Genomic DNA, 19,499 nt, shown 5'->3' with positions numbered 1-19,499 from the left:
ATCAAAGGACAGAGTGTATTTTTAAAATCTTGTAAATCTGGTGAATTTATGTCACCATGACTTGGGGACCTTACCTTGGCCTTCTGGTTTCCATTGGGATTGAGGCTCTAGTCCCGTGGTCTGTAACTGTGAAGTATTGCAGGCAGGATTTAGCACGCTGACCCCCGGCTCTCAGAGGGGTGCTCATGGTCTTCCCAGGCTCAGGGGAGATGACCAGAGCATTAGGCCGGGACCCCTCCCTTTGCAGTGGTCTCCTTTCTAATCAAATGTGTCTGGGAGTGATTTGGTTTGAATACTGGTGGCCCGGTCGGATGTGATGGTGTGTGTGATTGACTGGCTGTGATGCAGAGCAGGATGTCGGCAAGGTGAAAATACCATTAATGTTATTGCTCATTTCTTAAAGTGGGGGTGGCCACACTGTTGATGGAGGTTTGTCACCATCATCCTCCCCCCCACCACCACCACCCTTTATTCCCCCTGTTGCACTACGAATGCCCTCTCAACCTGAGCTTCACTCCAGTGACAAGCGTCTTCAGTGATTCTGAACTTCACTGTTGCTCAGAGAGCTTCACACAAAAGTGAAGTTTTAACCGCTGATAATGACATCAGTTCACATTTCCTTGCTATGTTATAGCAGCTCTGCTACTGCCGTTGGTACAAAGGAAGAACAAAAACGTCCCATCATTGTGTTTTATGGCCCATAATTGCGCGGTGGGAGGCTGTGCCCCCCAGGTCTCCTCCTAATGGCTGTTTGTGTGTTGTTTTAGTGGCAGATTTACATGTGGGAGGGACGTAGGGCGGGGATTTACAACCAGCAGTGCCCCTGACGGGCTTAGTGAGTGACTGGCCCTCTCCCTGTGTGTTCCAGGTGATAGTGCAGTCTGGACGCCAGCCCAGCGTTCTGCAGAAACTGTGTCAGCTGCCCTTCCAGTACTTCAGCCACCCACGCCTCATCCGAGTGCTCTTCCCCTCCCTCATCTCCGCCTGCTACAACAACTCCCACAACAAGGTGATCCTGCAGCAGGAGATGAGCTGTGTGCTGCTGGCCACATTCATTCAGGTAAACATGGTCCCATGTGTGGTATATGTTTGCACATAAATAAGTCATTCTTTTTCCCACAGATGCACACAGATCTCATGATTGTAATACCATGGCCAAAACAAATAAAAGATGTACTAAATATCAAAAGCAACATATGTCGCTTTATCTTTTGAAATAAAATGTCCAAACACAATTAATTATTTGCATGGGCTCGATAACAGTTGCTTCTCTGGAGCACGGTGCATGTGTAACAGGCAGGATTTTACAAAGTTAAATGTCTTCCTTGACAGTGGATTCACCTGCCACCGGTTCAACTCCCAGTAAACAGCTTGTCTCCTTCATCTTCCTCTGACAACACGCCCCTCACCACTCTGCAACCACCACTGTTTAGACACCGATTAACTTCCATTCAAAGGGGGACAAGCTATTGTCATTTCTTTCAAACAAAGCAATAATGCATGGGGTCTTACCCCGCTGCCCTTAGTGTTGAGTTAACCCCAAGAACATTCCTCCAGTTTGATCCTAAATGTCTTTATCACTCATTATACCAAAGATATTCATTTTGAATAGTAAATGACAATGAAAAGTAAAAGTAAACCCTGCATTATACCGTTATAGTTGGAACTAATGCTTCTTATATTCTCCCCTAGGATTGTGCTACCAATGAGAAGGATTCAGACAACAAAATAAAGCACACGGGTAAGTTATTTTGATAAATAAAAAATGCATAACCAAAAATGTGATATTGTATTCATTTGATATATTTGATGATATAATGCTTGTAGGTTTCCCATATTCTAATATTAAGATAAACTTATTTCTTTGTACATTTCTTTGTGATTAATGTCTTTTTATTTGAATGAAATCCTGATTCTTGCTAGTTTTAATATGTTGTCTGCCCAGTATAATGAAGCTGTTCTTCTCTGTGTGTGCAAAGTTTCCCAGCAGCTGGATTACTGTGAGTTGTCCAACCGCTTTCCAAGAGATCAGTGGGACTCGGCACTGCAATTTTTTTTCAAGAAACAGGAAGAGTGATGGAGATGCACACTGTCCTCAAGATGGATAAGCGTAGTATAAACACTTCTAAAGAAACGTGAGATGTGAAATTGGTTAGGTTTTTTTGTTCCCCACCTAAAGTCTGCACACTAGTTATATGTTCTCATATGTTCTTCAAACTGTGTCAAACATTAAGATTGTGAAGCCTTATCCTCAGTGTGTGGCTGTGTTTTGATTTATTTGAAATCAGATTGGAGTTTATGAGAAATTTGCACAAAATGTATTGTTGTTCTTTGCAGTTAGAACACATGCACATCTTTTTCATTTAATGTCTAAACGACTCATCTGTTTTCTCTTTGTTTCTGTTGTAGATAGAAATGGATGTGTTTTCCAAAACAGTTAAACCTGAAATATTTACTCATACTGTAATTTATAATATTCCAAGTGTTTTCATTAATACTGTTTGTGTTCATTATTGTATTTGTCTCATGTTTGAATGTGAATGGCCGGAATGTTATTTTGTTGTCTTCGTACATTAATGCCGGTTCAAAGTTACTGTACCTGGCCTGCCTTTATTACAAACTTGTGTTAAGAGTTATATTTGAGTTATACTTGTTATATTTCTCAATTAGGAGGCACATGCAAATTAATATAATTTATTGACTTATTTACCTTAAACATGCAAAATAAAAAATATTATGGCTATGGTTCTTTGATTTTACTGTGTGAACTGTACAACGTTTATTTGATACTATTGAGTCAAAAACTATTAAGACTCTGTGGTTGGTCTTGTATTTATGTCTTTTATAACCCTCAATTAAATTAAAGAAGATGTCCTTATTGGATCTAGGATTTGATAGATACTTGCATACAAACAATGCTTTGTTTAATGTCAGAGAATGTGACTTCATCAAAATGGTGTGAAATGTAAAAGGAGGCGGTCTTCCTACTTGCCTTGCACTGATTTATTGAAAGTAAATTGATTGGTGTATTTAAAATATAGAGATTAGCAAAATAAGGCTTAAGAAATAAGATAGAAAATAACTCTTTTTTTTTTTTAAACTTGCCTTGCATTGCAGTGTGTAACTGCTGAAGCATTCATTCCAGCTTGCAGTTCAAATTTGAAGTCAGTGTTGATGTTAAATATGTGGAAGGTATTGAAAATGAATATTCCTTACATGTTAAAAATTGGGGTTTTATTTTGAAATGTATAGTGAGCATATATAATATAATTGTTGGGGGCAGTTAGATAGCCCTGTTAGGTACGTTTCAAATTCACATTATCTTCTTAAATGTAGCTGTTTTAGAAGATACAATTATTAGCATGTCTTAAAGCCTTAACAGGATTTTGACTTTCAATGAGACTCTACTTCCTTCAACTGATAAAGCCGATCCTCCCAAACAAATTGTTGAGGTGTAGTGTGTCAGTCCCGGCTTGACCTGCATGCTCTTTTGTCCAGCGGCTATTTGCCGGTCAGGATTCCTACTGGAATGAAAATAAACTGAAGACACGCCAGGATGCGTCCGCGGGCTGGGAGTCCCCTCTCGCGGCTACGCGCTTTGTTTTGGGTCCATTCAGTGTATCCTGCAGGTGATGCCAGCAGCAGATAAGCGGCCCCGCTGCCTCTCCTCTGTCTAGACGTGTAACCATAAGCCCCAGGTCGGTATGATACTGTGACATTTGTCTAAATAAGAAACATTTGATCGTTGTATCACCATTAGAGGAAAACCGCATTATGCATATTGATTTAAATGTTTGTTTTAACACCATGATCTTCTATTTTATTTTTGTAAGAAAGAGGTTGTGATGATGCGTATTCATACCTCAGTCTGTCGCGTCTAATTCAGTGACCTATGACAGAGGGGCCAAAAGCTTAATAATATCTTGTCAGCCATCAGTCACTGATCCACTTGGCTCAGAAACTGAGCAGGCCTAAATATAAGCTGAGCTTCTTTACTGCCACCTCAGGGTTTGTGACCTGAAGCTGACAGATGAGCACCCAAAAATGTGGAAACTGAACATTTGTGACGCTGAAATATAGCTTGAGTTTAAGTATTTATTTGTATACGTTTTAGCCCTTGTAAAATGTTGAATTGTAGTACAGAAGCTGGGAAGCTATTTCAACTCTAACCTCCAACTCAAACAGTGTCAAGCATTATAAGCAGCCGTTTCCATTGACCTTTAAAATGATTCATTTAGCCTATTTAAAAGAAATCTTCAGTTTTACCAAACAAATTGAATTTGCATGCAATCATCATTTGAAACTATGGTTTTATTGATAAGCTCGGGCTATGTCTGTTTTCATAATAAATAATAATAATAACTTATTTTCTGTTTCATTAATTTACAAGAGACGATATTGAAACTTACAAATCATGCACATCTACACAGTTTGTATTCCTGATAAACACAATGTAACCTTAGGACGTCCAACACAGGCTCACGTGTTTGAATCCCGCAAAATATTCACCACGTTATGGCCAGTTCAGGTATTGGCATTATGGTAAAATGTCCCATAACTAGAAGCCCATTAAGTCCATCAACAGCCGTGTGTCCTGCCGAAGTGTCCTTGAGCAACACAATGAGCTTAAACGGCTAAATGTAAAGGGAATAGTCCTCCAATCCTCCGGGCGTCACATGAATTTATCCTGCAGCATAATCCGTCCTGGTCCTTTAATTCGTTTTTCTTTGATTGAATGTCACATTCTCTGCGCGTCCCCATGCAGAGGACGCGGGTGCGCGCTCGGCGGCTCCAGCTGACCTCGAGGCCTCTTCACGTGTCCACGGGACTCGGCACCATGCTGTTCGGTGTGTCCGGTAACTGAGACGAGAGAGAGGTCACATCACTGCCCGAGGAATTGCCCAGAGAGCCCGACTCAGAAAATGAGACCTGCCAGAGGAAGCAATTCAGGTCTAGTCAGATCAACAACAATAAAAATGTTACTTACTTTTTTTTAACAGATTGTTTTATTCTCACTTGCCACACTTGCTCATGACCAGGACTCGTTTTGAAGTTGTAGCCTTGCCTATATTTTCTTTACATTTATATGTTTTGTTTTTTTCCCCCACAAAATATCAGACCGATCTATCAAAACAAATATAGACTTTACCGTATCATCATATCAAGTGACCTCACAGGAGTCCTACAAATTTGATAGGCTACAGCTTTTTTATGGTTTGCACTTGAAATCAAAGGCGTCAATATTACTAAATTATCCAAGCATTGTTTTTAAACGAAATGAAGGACATCATCAGCGTTTCAAAACGTCTTAATTAAAGAAACAAGTCAAACAGTATTATTTTTTTATTAAGTTTTAAAACTCTTCTCTTTATTTTTCTGAATTTGAATTTAGCAGTCCCTTTGTATGATTTTAAACAGCCTATCATTTTATTTCATCATAATGTGTTAAATGTAACCGTACCAGCTGTTGGAAGGCGGGCTGGTCCAGGTCGCTCTGTAGGGCGAAGTCGCTGAGGGTCTTCCAGGGGGGCTGGTAGGTCTGCACCTCCACAGGATTCCCCTGCACGCTGTTGTCGTGCCGGATCGGACTGCCTGCCACCAGGGGGGTGCCTGTCATGCCCTGCAGGTTCTGCAAGAAGAACGAAAAACACTTAGTTCGCCCCAAATATTAGCCAATGATGCAGTCTGGTGTAAAGTCACTTTGGGTTAAATGTGTCCTGCTCTGCAGCCACTAGAAATAAATAAAACGATTGCATAATTTGTTGTCACTTACGAATTATGAGCAAAAACAAACAAAAAATGCATATAGGATGTAACTTCTTTATTACACAAAATTATGTAGAAATCCATTCTAAAATTGGCCATTTGTATTTTACATTTTTGAAATGTTTTAATTTGCGTTTAAATTGGCATATATCTAATTCTGCAGTAGTTAATATGATACAATGGATGTTGTCTATACTCTTCCAATGTATGTATGTACATTTACTTTCTATTTAAAAATAATTCACAATTTAACATTATTTTCTGATTTATGAAAAATACAAGCTAAAATTGTATATCAAATGACGTCAAAACAACAGTGTTTGTTTTACATTGTATTCTTAGAGTCATATCCTTTTTTTCTCTCACAATTAACAGTCTAAGTTGTGTTATAGGATTTTTAAATATTAAATTAAATCAAATTGTTATCTACAACAACATAGCCTTTTAAAATGATTCCCTTCTTTAATTTATCCAGCAGAGGTGTGACAATAAGATTGCACATTATTCGGTTGCCTGATCATTCACAAGACTTTTTTTGAGTTTCCCATGTTTTTACCAATTAATCACACGTTTAAGCAGGAGTTGCCAAATACATTGGGTTGTGGAATAGCATAATAATTCAATTTAAAAAAAAGAAGTATAACATTACTCACGGTTTTCTCGCTGTGGTGCTGTGATTGCAGATGCTTCATCAGGATGGTCCTCTTCTTGTCTTTGCAGCGCTTGTTCTGGAACCAGACCCGGATCACCCTGGGGCTCAGGCTGGTCATCTCCACCAGCTGCTCCTTCATCAGAGCGTCCGGTCGCGGGTTGGCGTTGTAGCAGGTCCGCAGGGTGTGGAGCTGCTTCTCGTTCAGCACCGTCCGGATCCGGGTGGTCTTCTCAGTCTTGTTGTGGCCGTGGTTCCGGTGATGAGGAGGATGCCGGACTGACACTGGTTCTGAAGAAAAACATTCTTTTATATTAGATACTTAAAATAGTTAAAAAAATAAATACAACAAAAATATAGAAACACGAAATTAAAGAAACAAATTACCATCTGCAATATAAATATTAGCTTTGAAGCTATTATAAGGTCACTACACCCATAAAACGTTGTACACAAACGGTATATAGGCCTTCCATATGCAACAGGATCTATATAGAAAATATAATAAATATATAAATCATTTTCATCATTTATGTCAGAACCAAAATTATAACACGTGATATGAAACATTAATGCCCAAAACAAATATTCTTTTGTGTACTTTCTTCAAATATTGCCTCGAAAAAACGTTTTCAACAAAGTTAAGCAGTTGAATAATAAAAAATAATAATAGTATTGCCAATAATAATAATATTACTAATAATGCACAAGTGTAGGCCTTTCCAGGTGATTTTCGTGCACTATTTTTGATTAATAATAAACGGCGTGTTTCCTACCGGAGATGTGCAGCGGTCTGCTGTGGACGCTCCCCGGGCTCAGCGGGCTGCCTGCAGAGGCCCGCTCCACCAGCAAGCCGTGATCCGCCCGGCACAGCAGCTCATCGTCCCGCAGAGAGAACTCGTCCCCCGGCAGGAGGTGACGGCTGCACACCGAGCACCGAAAACACTCCATGTGATACACGTTATCCCGAGCTCTCATCACCAGGTCGCTGCTGCAGAAGCCCATGTTACACTTTGCACATTTGATGCCAAATAACCTGAAAAGGACCAAGGAGACTGTGTTGGTCTCATAGCCCTAAAAGTTGTTGAATTAAAGGAATCTGATTTTGATCTCTAGCCTACCCATTAACAAAAGCTTAAACAGCTGTGAACTTGAGAGAAATAAATAATAATAATCTGTATGCCTGCAACACAAATCTAATTCAGGTCTGAAAAACATACACAATTTCATTAGAACACCATATTTGCAGTATTATGGTTAACAAAGGTTGAATGACATAGCTACAGTGAAGTTGTGCAATAAAAACATTAAGTCACAGATTCCTCCAACAATGCAACATAAATATTAAAACAATACAATGTGCAAGATCAGGAGTTTAGCAGCTATAGTTTAATCAAGCATGATAATAATATTGAATTTCCTCTAAATTGCTCCCTTTAATCCCCAACTTTCTCTTTTCTTTTCTCTTTCTGAACATCATGTAAATGCTGCATTACCTTGCATAATCTCTTTTACAGTAAGTCTTTCCGTCCCGGACGAAGCAAGTGCAGGTCTCGTCCAGGTACTGGCTGCACTCTGCACACTTGAGGCAGGCTGCATGCCACTCCAGGTCCGGGGAGACTCTCAGGATGTACTGGTCGTGTATCTGACTTCCACAGCCCACACACATTGCGATTCCCGACTTCTCTGCGGAGGGGAAGGCGTTAATGCAACACTGTGCGCACTCTTTTAATCCCCATGACATCCCTGTTAAACCCCCTTTCCCCCTTCACATTAGGGAGGAAAAATGCTGCGTGTGCCACAACAAATATGTGGGTATTTCCAGGAATATTACAAAATTATTATAGAAAGAGTCACAGGAGCTAAAAATATCTCCAGTAACATACGGCATGTGTCACTTAAAACGCACGAACATATACTATAAGTTTCTGTAATGATTGTTATATGAAAATTAGAGTGATTTTTCGTTAAGACAGTGAGTTGAACACGCCTAAGGTTCAGGTATTATCCTGCAAATGTCGAAATTAATCGTGCAATTAATCTTCAAAGTCAAGACACACGCCGGATGTGTCTTAAAAAGCATACTAAAAGCTGACAACAGAACCCCAGAATGGCAGTAAAAGGAGGGAAAGACGAGTAACTTACTTTTTGAATGATCCCCCATATCATCCAAGAAAGAAGTATTGAGCAGGATATCCACCATACAGGACAAATAGCCCTGTGCAAGCCGACAGATGGAGGAGAAGAGCGGCAGAGGAGACCGTCCCGTCCCTGGCTGGATGAGAAACTTGTATTCCTCCACCGAGAGGTGGGGAGAAAACAAAGATCATCGACCAGTGACGTCTGCAGACCTGGACCGCTGTTGGTCCGGGGAGAGGGTGCCATGCAAATCTCCTCCAGGACCCCTGCTCTTTTTTCATGTTGACTCTTTGGACTGGCTGGGAGAATTTTTGTTGTTATTGTTTGTTTTTGTTATCTTTTTGTCCAGCAGCCCTGCCAACACATCTCTATTACTCTAAGAGCAATTTCGCTGTTGCTCACAGCATACTTTTTTATCGACTTACTGTAACATAACGTGTTAGTTTAGATTGTTATTGTCTTATATCACGTTTTTTTATAATAATAATATTTATTTATGGCCTCTTATTCGTGTTTTTTTATGGATCAACGCAGTATCCTATTTTTTTATTACTGTTTATTTTGTGAGTTTCTTAGTTGTTTTTTTTAATTGTCTTTATAAAAACATCTTGAATTGATCCATCCCCAAATATATTGAAGACAATGTTTTACTGGTTAGGATTTAGTTTAGGACATAAATGATATACATTGTAATATATTTGTATTATTATTATTATAGAGAATTTTTTTTTGGGGGGGGGGCGAGTGGGGGGTTAATTGTTGAATGTAAAATATTTGTAATCATTATATTTGTTTTTGTTTTGTTTAACTGGCTTTAATTGATAACCAATAACCTCACCCTACTAGAGGGAGCCCTCTACTGGATGAAACTGAAATCTTGGGGCCCCAGACCCGATCAATAAAAGGCACTATGAAAAAGGTCTTTTTTTGCCTATAGTCTACTTTATCGATAAATTAGTAAACCTTATTTGCATAATCTGATAATGATAATAATAATAAATAGCGGTCATATGGGCTGGTTTTTGTGGATTTTGGCTACTTTTTTCAGTTTCCTCTGCCTTTATCCCTATTCTCTCACGGTTTGCGTTTCAAGTCACTATTATATCTAACAAACCAGAAAACCTTTCATTTAGGTATTGTAAATAATTCTCTAGTAGCCTTATAATGATTGAATAACATGTTTTAAGCCTAAGTGAAGGCCTTATTTTTACAAAATGAAAATGTAATATATTGTAAGATTTAAAAATGAAAATTATTGTAATTCAAAAGCTCACAGCACTCTTTGGGACATGGGCTTAATTGTGTTTATATGTTTATTGGTAGCCTAATTTTAAAAAAAAAGTCTTTTTAATTTACAGCAATGTTTTTATTTTTTAACCTGACCGGAAGTTATGTTTCTTAATCTCGCGAGAACTCGTTGGAAACGTCAGATCACCTTTGACACAGTTTCTCAGTTTTGTTCCTGCAGCAGCACTGAGGAGCATCTGAAGGGTCCAAGATGAACAGAGCTTTCAACAGAACAAGTCTAAAACAGCTGGTAAGAGTATGACAGTTATACATTTATAACTTACACATATATTGTATTGATCTATCAACTTTAAGCAGACAAAGATCTCGAAACATGCCACTCTGCTTGCTTGTTATTTTGCTAGCTTGCTAGCTAATTAAAACGCTACGCAAAACATGTTTGTCTCTCAAACGGTGGTTTTATTTTATATATGTGTGTGACAGCGTTGTTTGACTTATTCTGACAACAACTTTGCATAAACCTTGGAAAATCTTAATTATATAAACAAGCTTTCTGTGTTGAGCTAGCGCTAGCTGGTGTTAGCAACCCGTTATGAAACCCGTCGATAAACAGCAGTTACGAAAGGGTTCAACTGTCATTGACGCAGTAGGGATCGTTGATACCAGATTTAATGCAATCTCAATGAGACATATATCAGTATTGAATAGGTTTATAGAGAATTTCTTTTTAGGTTTTTTCTTGTTGTGTAACTTCATTTGAATGACCTTCATAAAGTGAGTGTTCTGTCCTGTCCAGATGAGGCTGGTATTATCCTGTTTTACTTCGACAGTCCGCAGCTGTAGACTGGCACTACAATATATATACAATTAATCACAGGACTGGTTGATATTACAATACAAATAAATGAATACACGTGGACACAATGATTAAGCAGTACAGAGGACATTACTTTTAATAATTAAATAATACATTATCAAAAATATTTCTATTAAGAAAAACATGTTTTCATTTGTTAACCCTAATTCATTGTTCAACTCTAGTCTAGTCCATTTTTATGAACAATTGTGCATGTGTGTACAGTATGCGTCTTAAATAAGGCAGTACCATTTCGTCTTTAGTTCAACTAATGGGGAATACATGAAAGGCTAAGATGTTGCCCCTTTTCTCCAACAGACTGGTGTCCTCCAAAGGTTTCAAAGCACCTTGGTGGTCGCAGAGCACAACAATGACACGCTGACCCCGATTACACTAAATGCCATCACTGCTGCCAGTAAGCTGGGCGGAGAGGTAACCTGTCTGGTGGCTGGAACAAACTGTGCCCAGGTAGGCAAAGCTTTGTTTATTGTCTGGCTTAAGAATCAAGAAACCTTTTTGTATTTGTGAAATCATTTGGACGTTCACCAAACTGCAGTAATATAATAATGCAAAAAACATTCTGATAAATAAAGACACCGTATAGTAAATCCTTTATAAAGTGCATGTTGAACATGCTTAAAGAGAAGAAGATAATATAGAACAAGGAAATATAGATACATCATATTTTCTGTGTTTTCAGGTTGTAGAGCAAGTGAGCAAAGTACAAGGTGTGCAGAAGATACTGGTTGCCCAACATGACTCGTACAAAGGTTCCCTGCCAGGTATGTAACAAACAAGAAACTTGATGCCTACTGTTTATTTAACCTCGCAGAGCTAAATATATATATTTCACATTTCTGTTGTTTTACGCAACAAGCTGCTTCATATTTGCACTCTTACTTATTCACAGCTAGATGATGTAGTGCTTGGCTTGCTCAAGGGCATCTTGGCAGTAGTTACCAAGGGAGAGGAGACCTGTGCTCATATGTTAAAGCTGGACTGTACTGGCACCGCTGCGGTCAAAGGCACCTGATACGTGATTTAGTGTCAGCTGTCTGATTTTCTTTTCTTCCTCAGAGGAGTTAACTCCACTTATCCTGCAAACACAGAAGCAATTCAATTTCACCCACATCTGTGCTGGAGCATCTGCCTTCGGAAAGGTAAGACAAGGACAAGAACAGTACCTGTTTATTTTAGTTTTTAAAAGCTTAAAACAATATTCTTCTCTTATTGCCCAGTCAAGATGAGCTTCTGTTCTACTCAAAAAAAGAGAGCCTCTGCTTTAAATATGCTAATTTCGCACAATATCCTCCATTCCAAAAAAACTGTCCGTTCATCAGTGTATTAACTGAAGTCCATCTAACTTCCATTAAGTCTCCAACCAGGTTGATCAGTGCGTACTTCCCTGCTTACTCACCCTTTTGTTCTGCAGAACCTGCTCCCCAGAGTGGCTGCCAAGTTGGATGTTGCTCCAATTTCAGATATCATTGAGATCAAGTCTCCAGACACCTTTGTCAGAGCCATTTATGCTGGTAAGACCTTACTAACACGTGTTTTGTTTAACCTTGACATGCGACATGTTAGCTGGATTTGGTACAGCCTTGATATGACACAAATAAGCTCGAAAGGCTTTCATTGATTATTTGTTGGTGCTTCTACTATTTTGATTTATATAGGAAATGCTCTCTGCACCGTGAAATGCAATGAGTCGGTCAAGATCTTCACCGTCAGAGGGACATCCTTTGAGGCCGCTTCAACAGAGGGAGGAAGTGCTACATCTGCAGATGGTACCGTAACTTATAGATGCACTCGCAGATCTCTGAGACATCCATGTAAAGAAATGATTGTTATGAATGTTGAAGTATTGCTATAGGTTTCTATGAGAGGTATTTGATTGACTCATTTTGATTTAAAAATGATACAGGAACTACAAATGTTATTTTTTTTCTCATTACAATATATATATTTTAATACAGCGTTCCTCATCGTCATTCCTGATACTTGTATCCCTTAACAGCAATTACCTGTCCTCCTCCCGCTGGAGTTTCTGAGTGGCTGGAGCAGTGTCTGACAAAGAGCGACCGTCCAGATCTGACCAGTGCCAAAGTTGTGGTGTCAGGAGGTGGGAATCTGAAAAAGCAACGTCTCCATTTGTTTACAATAGCCACTTTCTGTGATGGCGTTACAAAGGAGACTCATGGTGTGTTTCTTTCCCAGGACGGGGCTTGAAGAGTGGAGATAACTTCAAGCTGCTTTATGACCTTGCTGACAAGATGAATGCTGCAGGTAAAAAGGGGTTTTCATTTTGTGTTATTAATTAGTTTTCAGTAAATGTAAGTTTTAATTGCATATTATTCCTATTCCAGTTGGTGCATCCAGAGCAGCAGTGGATGCTGGGTATGTTCCCAATGACATGCAGGTTGGACAGACGGGCAAGATTGTAGCGCCGGTAAGTTATTATTTTCCGAAGTGCTTATTCAAATGTATTCCTCTTGCACAGCATGCCAAGAAAAAGAATCCACAGTATTTTTTTAAATAACAAAATATGAAGCCACCTTTTTTAAAATCATGTTAAAAGGCAGGAAACACTTGAACTCAGGTCAGAGTGGAGAAATGTGTCCTGCTTAAGACAAATGCCTTTTTGCCTTTACACAGCACGCTTGCAATTCAGTATGAACAGGGTTGCTGCTCTGCCCTTTTTAAAAGGTTAACTTCCCATTATGCGATACAGCCGGGTTACCCTAGCTCTGATTATCCACACATTAGGCCCTGGAAAATGTACTTGATGGCACATTTAGAGCCCTAACTGATTTAGCTGCTCCATTACAGCAGAGTGCACAGGATGCCTGCTCAGAGACTCAGACCGGGCGAGACTGCACAAATTAGATTTTTCCAATGTTATGACAAGCTGGTTGAATTCGGCTAAATTGAATAAATGTCTTTTATAATCTTGTTTAATTTCTCATCCTAACAATATAAAAAAGTAGTGTACATTTAAAGATTCACATTTCTTTACATTTGTGCCTATCGTCTCCTCTTTAGATTAAAGTAGAATTTATCAATAAACTAGTGATGTTAGAGGGTACATCTTCCGATTCGTTGTCGTTCCTGTAGTCATAAGACACTATTGTGTTGAAACACTGATGCTCTGCTCTTCTGAGGTTTCAGCTGCAACATTAAATAAGCACTGAAATATTTATATGGCAGAGATGGTTTTCCCAGTGAGTTCAGGGGAGATATGGGGACGGCTGACCCTTTGCACACCCGCCCCAGCTCTGACCCTCCGATAGATTACACAGCGTGGTCATCAACCCGTCCGTCAGCTCTGAGATGAACCTTTCCCAGAGGCCAGAGATCACACTCCATGTCTACAAGCGAGTAAAACTAGTTTGGTTGTGTTTTGTCCATGTCCTCAGGAGCTGTACATTGCTGTCGGTATCTCTGGAGCTATTCAACACCTGGCTGGAATGAAAGATAGCAAGGTAAAGTCACTGGAGCCACATGTTCCCCAACCTCCCATTCCTTACCTCTTTTTCCTACGCTTTTCCTTTGATCTGTTTTTTCCCCCCCATTTATTTAACCCAAAAACACGTTCTACCTTTGATGTAGACTTTCTGAAAACGAATGATATCAAATAGTCTAAATTCCTTTATCGATCACAGACATTTGTCAGAATTTGTAAAAGCAGATGTAGCCTTGCTACTAAGGAATTGTTAGTTATTGCATAGGTAATTTAAAGTAAATGTCACACACAAATGAGTACAGCAGCAGCACAGCATCAAACATAACTGGTTGTCATACCCTTTAATACGATGTCCAATGTTGGGTTGTTTTGATAACAAATTGAATACATTTATATTTATTAAGTAATATTTGTTCTTATGCTTTAAGTTTTTCTTTTTTTTCAGACTATTGTTGCCATCAACAAGGACCCAGAGGCTCCCATTTTCCAGGTGGCTGACCTTGGCTTGGTCGCTGATCTTTTCAAGGTAAAGGAGATTGATACTGCTGCAGTAATGTCACTCGGATCTAACATTAGGAAACAACGGTCAAAACAGCTTACGCACCTCCTGCCACGACTTACTCTGTGTTTTGATTGCCAAAAGTGACAGTCAGAGGGTATTACAGTTGCTCTCTCACTGATACATTTAGCAGGATGCCTTATTCAACCCCTAAACTGTTGAATTATGAAGTTCTTGAACTGATCAGAGGACAGTCTGCTTGAAGATGAAAACAAATAGCCCCTCAGAAGCTATAAAAAGTGATAGATAGTCAGACATTTCACATGCTTAGTAGCTTTCTTGTATGCAGCTGGTTCTTGCGGATAGTGAGCCAGGAGTGTTGGCAACACCAACTGGAGTCCAGAGCTGCTTGTGAAAGGCTAGCATTTTATATTTTCACTTTGTGTCCTGTTGGTCATGTTTTATTTATCCCCTCAGCAGTGCATGAGCAGCACAGGGGTCCTGACAAACTCTGTAGAAGTGATTAGTAATCATAGCTAGTGGCAGCAGAGTTGTGACCTACTGGGTGAGATCAGCTTACATGTGATCACTCCTCAGCTGATTAAAATGGATGGGCTCTCTACTTTTCCCCCCAAACAGACAATTGATACTTCAGACAGTGACTGATGATTCAGCTCTGAAGCTGCTCCACTCACAAGCAGAGACATTTGAATAATTGTATACTTATATTGTTTACTTTGAAAGACTTTTTGAAATGGTCTTGCTTTAAACCACTGACAGGCATTATCAGCATGTTCCTTTATGGGCCAGATGCCTCCGCTGCAAAGTCTTGCTCTGCATTTGTCAACCTTGCAAACATTGAGATAAAATGTTTGAAGCCGCTAGATCAATCTCAGATGAAAGTCAGTGTGCTGCTCATTTCTACCGTTAGCATAAAAGTGCATGATGGTTTGTTTAATAAACTCATAAATCTTGTATCACTGAATGCGCTGGGGATGAAAATGACAGGTGCTGGAGAACATTTATCCCCACATGTGAAGCCTGGCTATATCTCAACTGGTCTCAGCAGTTGTTAATTCAGAACAGAAGTGTATAACAATGCCTAAAAGATGTCGACAGTGTTAGTTTACAAGTCATTGGTTTTAAAGTACAGCGGAACAATTACACACATTGTATTGGACTTTTCAGCACTGTAGCGAGCTCCAGCAGTAAAACACTTTACAGAAAGAATCCCAGGTTTTTCTCCTGCCATAATGTCAAGGTCAATGTTTGTTAAAATATGATATTTAAGCCTCTGCTCTTTCTTTCTCTTCAGGCTGTCCCTGAGATGACTAAAGCTATGGACAAGTGAGGAGGAACCGGTCAGACTTCCATCACATAGCCACTGCCTTAACAAATATCTGAAGTTGTGAGTGTTTGCATGCAGAAATAACTTTCACCATCTTCTCTCTGACTGGCAACAGACACAAATTGTCAATATAGAAATAAATGCCAGTTTTTATCAATAATATACACGTGTTTTAATATCAACAAATAAGCTTGTACTGACCTTGGGGCGGTGTCTGATGCCATTGCTTGTACAAATGTTATAATTTGTATTTAATTCTCTGGTACAGCAAAGGACACCTTTGGGAACGCTTGCCTCTCTGACGTACTGTGTAGATGACTGTAAGATGTAGCCTAGAGGATGTGTACTCGATGAGATGCTTTTGGAAAATAATGTATTAAATTGACAACTAATAACTTTTCTCTTTTTGTCTTTATTGGATTCATTTTGCAACGCCCTCTCCCCACGATCAAGATAGAAAAGGCCTCAATAAACAGGGTTGGTTTTAGGCAAATCTTGAAGGTTCATGCTATAATTTTCTTTTGACCTTTTCTTGTGGCTCCACTTCAAGTCTTTCACAATGTTTGGCTGTGATAAACCCATTCTAAAATATGTATACAGCTTCCAAACATTTGAATCATAAAACATTTTCGACCTAAATGATATGAAACCTGTCATGCTGTAGTTTGAAAAATGTCAGTAAACACTGACCCAGTCATGGCGCCTGGATAGTAAAACTCTGAATCACTTGAATGACCCACCAGTCAAAATCTGCCACACTCCTAGAATTTATATACAAATGTTGACATTGCTAATATAGAAAGACACAGATTAGAAATAAGCTGAGACTTATCCAATGTACCCTGCATCAGTCCCATGAAAGAGGGCTGTTCTTTGTGAGTTTGGAGACACTAGACTAACTATCAAAACAGCTGATACACTTGCACATAAATCCATGCCTCCTAGCTTACAGGAAGTGTTTCACAGTCCGTGTGTTCAACACCTTCAATTCCTGCAAAGTGTATCTGAGAAGCTAAAACTCCTCACTGGTTTCACCTCCTGCAAATCAAACCACATCAAAAGCCAGATTTCTTTTTTTCTCCATGGACCAGTTGTCGGAAAATGTCGGGCTTGAGCCCTGCTGCTGGTTTCTTTTGGTAAAATATTTCATGAAACTCAAAACGTGTTTCTGTGAGTGTCAATTCCTGATAAGTGGTGCCTGATAGCGACTTGCGTCCTCCAGTGTTTCATGTTTTTGTGCTGCTCTGGCAGGCTCGTCCTCTCAGTCCCAACAGTACAAAGAGGATGATTGACAAACTGTTTATATGCCAGTGACTCCTAACAACACCGGAGTTAAGCTGAGCGTTTTCAAATCGAGTCCTGTGAAGCTGCACACGTCAGGCGTAGTTCTATGTCTCTGACAGGCGGTGGACCGGAGTGTCTACCTTCTCCATCATCCTGTACTTCTCCTCCAGAAGATGCTCGTTGCCCTGCAGATGGATGAGGGGCTTGGAGTGCAGCCCCGCCCGGCTCTCCTGGTTCCTCTTGTTGTAGATGTTGAGCCTGTGCTCCAGCTCGGGGCTGGTTTTGGTGGAGCCTGTGGGGCTGGGCGGTTTAAGGTTGACGGGGTCCAGGCCTTTCTGGGCGAGGCAGGAGTTCTCGGTCAGAGAGGAGAGCAGCTCCTGCATCACAGCGCTGGGGGTCCCTCGCGGCTGAGGTTCCAGGGCCAGAGGGCTGCTGTAGGGTGGGGGGTAGCAGCGCTGGTCACTGTAATCTGTGGAGGTGGAGGCCTCCCTCACCGTGGAGCTGCAGTCCGTGGTGGAACCCAGCGTGTGGCTGCTGACGCTGTTCTGCCGGGCGCTGAAGCTGCTGCGGGACACCGTGGTGGTGGAGGCTTCGCTCACAGAGCTGCCGGTGCGCTGCAGGCGGCTGGACGGCACCGCGTCCACACTCACCAGAGAGGAGGGGAGCTGGCTGTGGTTGTTCGGCAGGTGCACATCTATGGCTGCTGTCGTGATGACACGCGCTGGGTCTGGGATCCCCATGTCTGCAGAAACAGCACATAATGCAGAGGGCAGTGAAATACTCGCACATAAGATGGAACAACAACATTAAGCAGGATAATAATAATAATAATAATAATAATAATAATAATAAATTGTATTTGTATTGCACTTTACATTTGAAACAAACCTCAAAGTGCTACAGTACATAATAAAAAAAGATAAAGAAAACCATTTGCAAGAGTCACAATATATAAACAGGTTAAAAAACAAGTTTAAAAACACGTTTTAAAAAGGAGAGGCAGGGTTATTAAAACCGGCTTAAAAAGCTAACCAAATGCTTTGTTAAAATGGTAGGTTTTTAGTGATCTAGGATCTCGTTTCTGCTCACCGCTGCTTTGCTCACTGTAGTACTGGCTGATGTAGTTGTTCATGTCATCTTGACCATGGTGATCTGAAAAGAATCAAAGTAGCCACTTAATCCTTCACAGACATAATGAAGTGTGAATTTAGAAGTTCATTATAGGTTTATTCACAGTTTGAAATAGTTATAACCCTTCCAACTTGGTTATCTTGAAAAAATGAAAAGCAGCAACATAACTTTACTTTCTCTAATTATTTAATAAATGGTTTATTAGTTTATTACACAATATACTGTTTTTAAAAGGTATTCATTTTATAATTATATAAAGAAGAGAATAATGGGCATTTTTGCTTGTTAAACCAAAAAATAAATGTTCAATAATTAAAATAAAAGACATGACCTATTAATAATAATAATCAACAAATTGTGTTAATGAAATGCATTTGTTGTGGATGAGGTCCACAGATCTTAAATCAGACCAAGTGTTTGGATAAAGTGCTGTCCAAGGATCCGCAGGACTGTTGCCATATATTCATTTATGTATTGGTTTCACATATTAATGTTATGACTGTCACTGCCCCAAGAGGGGGGCACTCATTGTTCAGCCTGTAGTGGGACAGGGACCATCTCCAGATGATCAATACCATATGAGTATATGAGGAGAGGCTCAGATGTAAGGCAGGTCCCACGATGATTTAGCTTTGATTAAGGAAAACCTCAGTGTTCCGAGCCCTGACAGCGATTTGTTGCCTCAAGTCACGTAACTTATGACCTTTCACTTTATGAAAGCTTTATAGTTAATGTGTAGTTAGTGTGGCAGCGGACATTTTGATTCGTAGACAAATGTTTTTGAAAAGAGAGCACCAATTAATAAACACACTACGCTCAGCATGCAGCTTAAAAGGACTTGTTTAATGGTTAAAGAAGCAGCAAGGATATGTTGTGCTTTTAGACATATGTTACTAGACTAGCCTAAGTTACAATCCTTTAATATATATTTATATTTATAGTGTTATGTCGGAAAGATCAGTGTTGCTGCTCAGGATGAGGGAGGATTTTGGAGTTTTTTATTTTTCAACATAGACAAAGCATTTAAATCTGCAACCTTCAAACATGGGGTCTTGCATTTCAATTTGGTATTGATGAAATTCATAAACATGTAATAATAACGTCTTGTTAATTCTG

At 39.7% G+C, this 19,499-nt stretch overlaps 4 protein-coding genes across 6 annotated transcripts in view; 2 read left to right on the top strand and 2 right to left on the bottom strand.

The window, feature by feature from the left end:
* The window catches only part of scaper (S-phase cyclin A-associated protein in the ER), a 58,970-nt gene extending 56,227 nt beyond the window's left edge, over window positions 1-2,743 (top strand). For all 3 annotated transcript variants that reach the window (XM_079681691.1, XM_079681692.1, XM_079681693.1), the window contains 3 exons: window positions 869-1,060; window positions 1,693-1,741; window positions 1,980-2,743. In XM_079681691.1, coding sequence (XP_079537817.1) covers window positions 869-1,060; window positions 1,693-1,741; window positions 1,980-2,077 — 339 coding nt within the window. In that variant the 3' untranslated portion in view covers window positions 2,078-2,743. The remainder of the gene's footprint in view (window positions 1-868; window positions 1,061-1,692; window positions 1,742-1,979) is intronic.
* A 1,153-nt stretch (window positions 2,744-3,896) lies between these two features.
* isl2a (ISL LIM homeobox 2a) lies at window positions 3,897-8,665 on the bottom strand. Its single transcript, XM_079683226.1, has 6 exons — window positions 8,561-8,665; window positions 7,912-8,101; window positions 7,192-7,451; window positions 6,420-6,706; window positions 5,462-5,629; window positions 3,897-4,929 (listed from the first exon to the last, which is right to left on the bottom strand). Exons 1-6 carry the CDS (start codon window positions 8,616-8,618, stop codon window positions 4,813-4,815), a joined length of 1,080 nt encoding a protein of 359 aa, XP_079539352.1. The 5' UTR covers window positions 8,619-8,665; the 3' UTR covers window positions 3,897-4,812.
* A 1,299-nt stretch (window positions 8,666-9,964) lies between these two features.
* Window positions 9,965-16,363, top strand: etfa (electron transfer flavoprotein subunit alpha). Its single transcript, XM_079683227.1, has 12 exons — window positions 9,965-10,091; window positions 10,977-11,126; window positions 11,359-11,440; window positions 11,736-11,818; window positions 12,091-12,190; window positions 12,335-12,445; window positions 12,676-12,780; window positions 12,876-12,944; window positions 13,025-13,107; window positions 14,075-14,140; window positions 14,567-14,647; window positions 15,936-16,363. The coding sequence occupies exons 1-12, from the start codon at window positions 10,053-10,055 to the stop codon at window positions 15,969-15,971; spliced, it is 1,005 nt and encodes a 334-aa protein (XP_079539353.1). The 5' UTR covers window positions 9,965-10,052; the 3' UTR covers window positions 15,972-16,363.
* Window positions 16,364-16,504: 141 nt separating this feature from the next.
* tmem266 (transmembrane protein 266) overlaps window positions 16,505-19,499 on the bottom strand; it is a 33,166-nt gene continuing 30,171 nt past the window's right edge. Inside the window, exons 10-11 of the mRNA XM_079683224.1 lie at window positions 18,342-18,404; window positions 16,505-17,994 (exon numbers count right to left, since the gene is read on the bottom strand). Coding sequence (XP_079539350.1) covers window positions 17,357-17,994; window positions 18,342-18,404 — 701 coding nt within the window. The 3' untranslated portion in view covers window positions 16,505-17,356. The remainder of the gene's footprint in view (window positions 17,995-18,341; window positions 18,405-19,499) is intronic.

The sequence above is a fragment of the Notothenia rossii genome (genome assembly GCF_949606895.1).
Source record: "Notothenia rossii genome assembly, chromosome: 5".
NCBI classification, from domain to species: domain Eukaryota; kingdom Metazoa; phylum Chordata; class Actinopteri; order Perciformes; family Nototheniidae; genus Notothenia; species Notothenia rossii.
This window is presented reverse-complemented; position numbering and strand designations above follow the sequence as displayed.